Source organism: Pinus tabuliformis, chromosome 4_1 (genome assembly GCF_031772625.1).
Source record: "Pinus tabuliformis cultivar Carrire ecotype Pingquan chromosome 4_1, CPIR1, whole genome shotgun sequence".
NCBI classification, from domain to species: domain Eukaryota; kingdom Viridiplantae; phylum Streptophyta; class Pinopsida; order Pinales; family Pinaceae; genus Pinus; species Pinus tabuliformis.
The window spans coordinates 507220566-507224080 of NC_142303.1; the positions used below are offsets into that span (position 1 = coordinate 507220566).

Sequence of the window (3515 nt, forward strand, 5' to 3'; positions counted from 1 at the left end):
ACTCCGTAATGTATGGCAGCTTGATGTTGGGTTCATATTCAAACACTCACATTTCTTTCATATCTTGATGTTTCAGTATTTTCATGCTATCCTTCTGGATTTTTACATATGACAATATTAATTTTCCAATTTATTTTCTTTTGGAATGTCTTTGACCCTTGCAAAATGAAATTTTCTTTAATCTGATGAATAAGCTTATGCAAATTTTTCCTATGGAAAAAAAACGAAATACCTCTCTCAAAATTCTATTACTAATACTATAAACAATTTCAAATATAATACCTCAAATTGTCCTAACTTATGATCATTGTCTAATAACATTCTTTGCATCCTCAACATGTTTTGTCATTCTAATACCAATGCTATACATAATTTCAATATCAAACCCTTAGTAAATTGTGTTAGTCTATTATTATTATTTTCTTATGACTTTAATTCCTTTTATATAAGAATTATTATATAACATACGAATGCTACACATAATTTCAATTTCAAACCCCTAGTAAATTGTCATAGTCTATCATTATTGTCTTATGACCCTTAATTCCTGTTATGTGAGAAGTATTTTATAATGATGTACTCAATTTCAAACCCCTAGTAAATCGTCTTACTCTATCATTATTGTCTTATGACCCTTAATTCCTGTTTTTATAATGATGTACTCGTGTTCCAAACGATATCCATCATCCCTGTCATTTACATATTATATTGACGGTGCAATGTCCCCATCAACGCAAGTACAGCCCTAATAGAACATTGGGAGTGGCATTAGGTAAGAGTGACAATTAAACACGTGCTTTCCAAAATGATTAAGTAAATGAATAACAGAATTTTCTAGCAAACTCACAAGAAGTCACTAATTCAAGGACGCCTTTTCAACCTAGGCCATGCCTTCATTAAGTAGAGTCAATACTGCTATGATAAGTAACAAAACAGTGGTTTGGAGTACACTCCAAGGGCCCGCTATAACTGGCAAAAGATGAAATCAGAGTGGAACGGGGTACCAATCGATTTAAAAGAAAAATAGGCCACACGAAGCCACTACCTTGCGGAGAAGCCGTGACGTTTAACCTTTCTTTATTTTATTGAACACATGTTCAAATAGTAAAGTGATTCGCTTCAACATCAGCATCAAAGTGCTTTGTCGCTTTAATCAAAACCTCCACGTGATTTACGCAGAAGAGAATAGAAAAATCCTAGTCTAGTGCGAGGCCTGGCCTGGCCTCCAATAGCGCAATTGAGGGAGACGATGGCTGAGTAAAGGAAAAATAGATCCAACTTGGAAACAGAGGGTTCGTTCAGCAACCCCTTTTGTACCGATTTGAATTGTGGGATGGGTACCGAATTAAAACTCGGGATGGCTTTCCAAGAGCAATGTGAGGAAGAAATGGGTTTACTTTCTTGGATTACGAGTGTTAATGGCGGTGCTGAGCGCGGAGTCGCAGATTGCATTCCTCGGTTGGGACTCTCCGCTCTTGGGAACTGTTGCAATTCCATTAAGTTATTCATTTAATCAGCTAAGAATGAGGATAGTTGTTATGGGTCTATCGGTGGAATTGTAATGGGTGGAAAAGTTTCTTGTGTTTCAATCACTTCTCGCGCTAATAAAAGTGTGTTCTTATGTGTAATTTGGTTTACTTGGATTCCAGGCTTGCTCCGTCCACGATCCGGGAGAACCCATCCCATGAGCAGTTGACGATTTTCTACGGTGGAAGGGTTTACGTATATGACGATATTCCTACAGATCAGGTATGGGTATGGTCACTCAAATGGTTATGGTTTCGACTCTGACTCTGCCCTAGGTCAGAATATAATTGCATCATTTTGCTTCTACAGGCGCAAGCCATAATGTTAATGGCCAGCAGTGGGAGTTATTCCAGTTATCCGCATAATAAAGTACACAACGTCTGGGGCTCGCAGAGTGAGAAGAAAATATCAGTTCCTGTCATGAAGTTATCAGAGGGATCAGTGATCCATCTGCAACCTGCAAGCCCCAAGATGCGCACAGGTATGATTTTGGACTGCACTTCTTCAATAGTTAATCATAGTCAATGGAACTTTCTAAAATATTTATATCATTATCTAAATCAGAAAATAAATTTTAATCTTTCTGTTGCAACCGTTTTAGTAGTCATCGTCGATCGATACAATACGATATGGCTAAAATTCTACGCCGTTGTATCGTCCATCTATGACAGTACATAATAGAATTACTTCATAGAAATTATGTAGTGGCCATCATCCCTGCCGCTGGTTATTGCAGGAAATATTCCAATGGCGAAGAAGCATTCCCTGCAACGATTTTTTGAGAAGCGCCACGACAGGTATGTTCACTACTTCGAACCTATATATGCCATTTTTTTAGTGTGCTATTTTCTATTGATCTTCTGGTCTCCCTGACATTGCGTCTCACATCTTAAAAACTAAAAATACAAGTTCCGTCTTGTGCAGGGTGAATGCAAAGGCCAAGTGTCCATATAAGACAGCAGATGCCGACAATGGAGAGACATGTCAAAATCTATCTGCTTCTTCATCTACAATATCACTTCACTTAAATTCTCCTCCAATATAATCCCACAGTCAGCGATGAAATCTGTACCTATTTTTGAAACATCATATTGATCATGCAATCTCATATATAATTCCATTGTATATTACTGGACCCTATTGATCTCTTTTTGGAATAAAGCAGACTGCGAGTATGTCCGGAAGCAATGGCTGTTAAATAATTTTAGTTTTTAGGTTTCCAGCGTTCGATTAGAAAAAGACCTACTGATAAAAAAGAAGCTGTGCATGTCATTTGATAATGTATGCTCCAACTCTTGAACCTATGTGTGCTTACTCTTTTTAATAAATTTAGATTGTGACTTGATATCCATTAAGTTGTTTGTGTGTTTTTCTCTCTTTTATATATATATATATATATATATATAAAAAAAGTTTCAATAATATTGACTGGTTAGTCATTGTTAAGAAAATTTTAATTGTTCAGGTAAATTTTTTTTTTTCATATGTTGAGAACAATTTCGGAGTTAACCTAAGGGAAAAGGTAAATGCCTTTGATCATAATTTTTAAGCCAATTTTCATTTTTTACATAAGTGATTTTCATGGTGAGAATATGTTTGGAATTAATATAAGGAAAAAGGGTAAGCGTCTTGAATGATTGTTTTAATTGTTAAAAAAAATTTGTGGTTTTCATATTATGTTGATAATAAATTTAGGGTACAATTTTGAAACAAGTCAATGTTTCCTTGTATATTGTGACCTAGAGTAACAAATTTTTATGGATTCTTAACTCTAGTGATGTGCACATTGAATTGTGATTCTGACATTTTCTTCATGCTTGAAATTCTTTAAATTTAATCTCAATATACCTAAAAAAACATAAACAATTTTACTTCCACTTACACCAACAATTTTACTCCCCTACACCATTACCAATCACAATTTTAAGTTTTCTTTGTATAACCCATAACAATATCTCAAGTTTTATTTGAATGACATCTAACCATAA

General features: G+C 35.0%; 1 protein-coding gene across 1 annotated transcript; it reads left to right on the forward strand.

Moving 5' to 3' along the window:
• The first annotated feature begins 1194 nt into the window (after positions 1 to 1194).
• On the forward strand, positions 1195 to 2819 carry LOC149176771 (protein TIFY 10b-like). The gene is made up of 5 exons (XM_089423189.1): positions 1195 to 1458; positions 1650 to 1749; positions 1837 to 2008; positions 2264 to 2324; positions 2452 to 2819. The coding sequence occupies exons 1-5, from the start codon at positions 1334 to 1336 to the stop codon at positions 2570 to 2572; spliced, it is 579 nt and encodes a 192-aa protein (XP_089279315.1). The 5' UTR covers positions 1195 to 1333; the 3' UTR covers positions 2573 to 2819.
• The last annotated feature ends 696 nt before the right edge of the window (positions 2820 to 3515 follow it).

Coding starts and splice junctions, on each gene's coding strand:
- LOC149176771 (XM_089423189.1), top strand. CDS start 1,334: ATGGGTACCGAATTAAAACTCGGGATGGCTTTCCAAGAGCAATGTGAG. Junction 1,459..1,649: donor GTCGCAGATTGCATTCCTCG/GTTGGGACTCTC, acceptor CTTGGATTCCAG/GCTTGCTCCGTCCACGATCC. Junction 1,750..1,836: donor ACGATATTCCTACAGATCAG/GTATGGGTATGG, acceptor TTGCTTCTACAG/GCGCAAGCCATAATGTTAAT.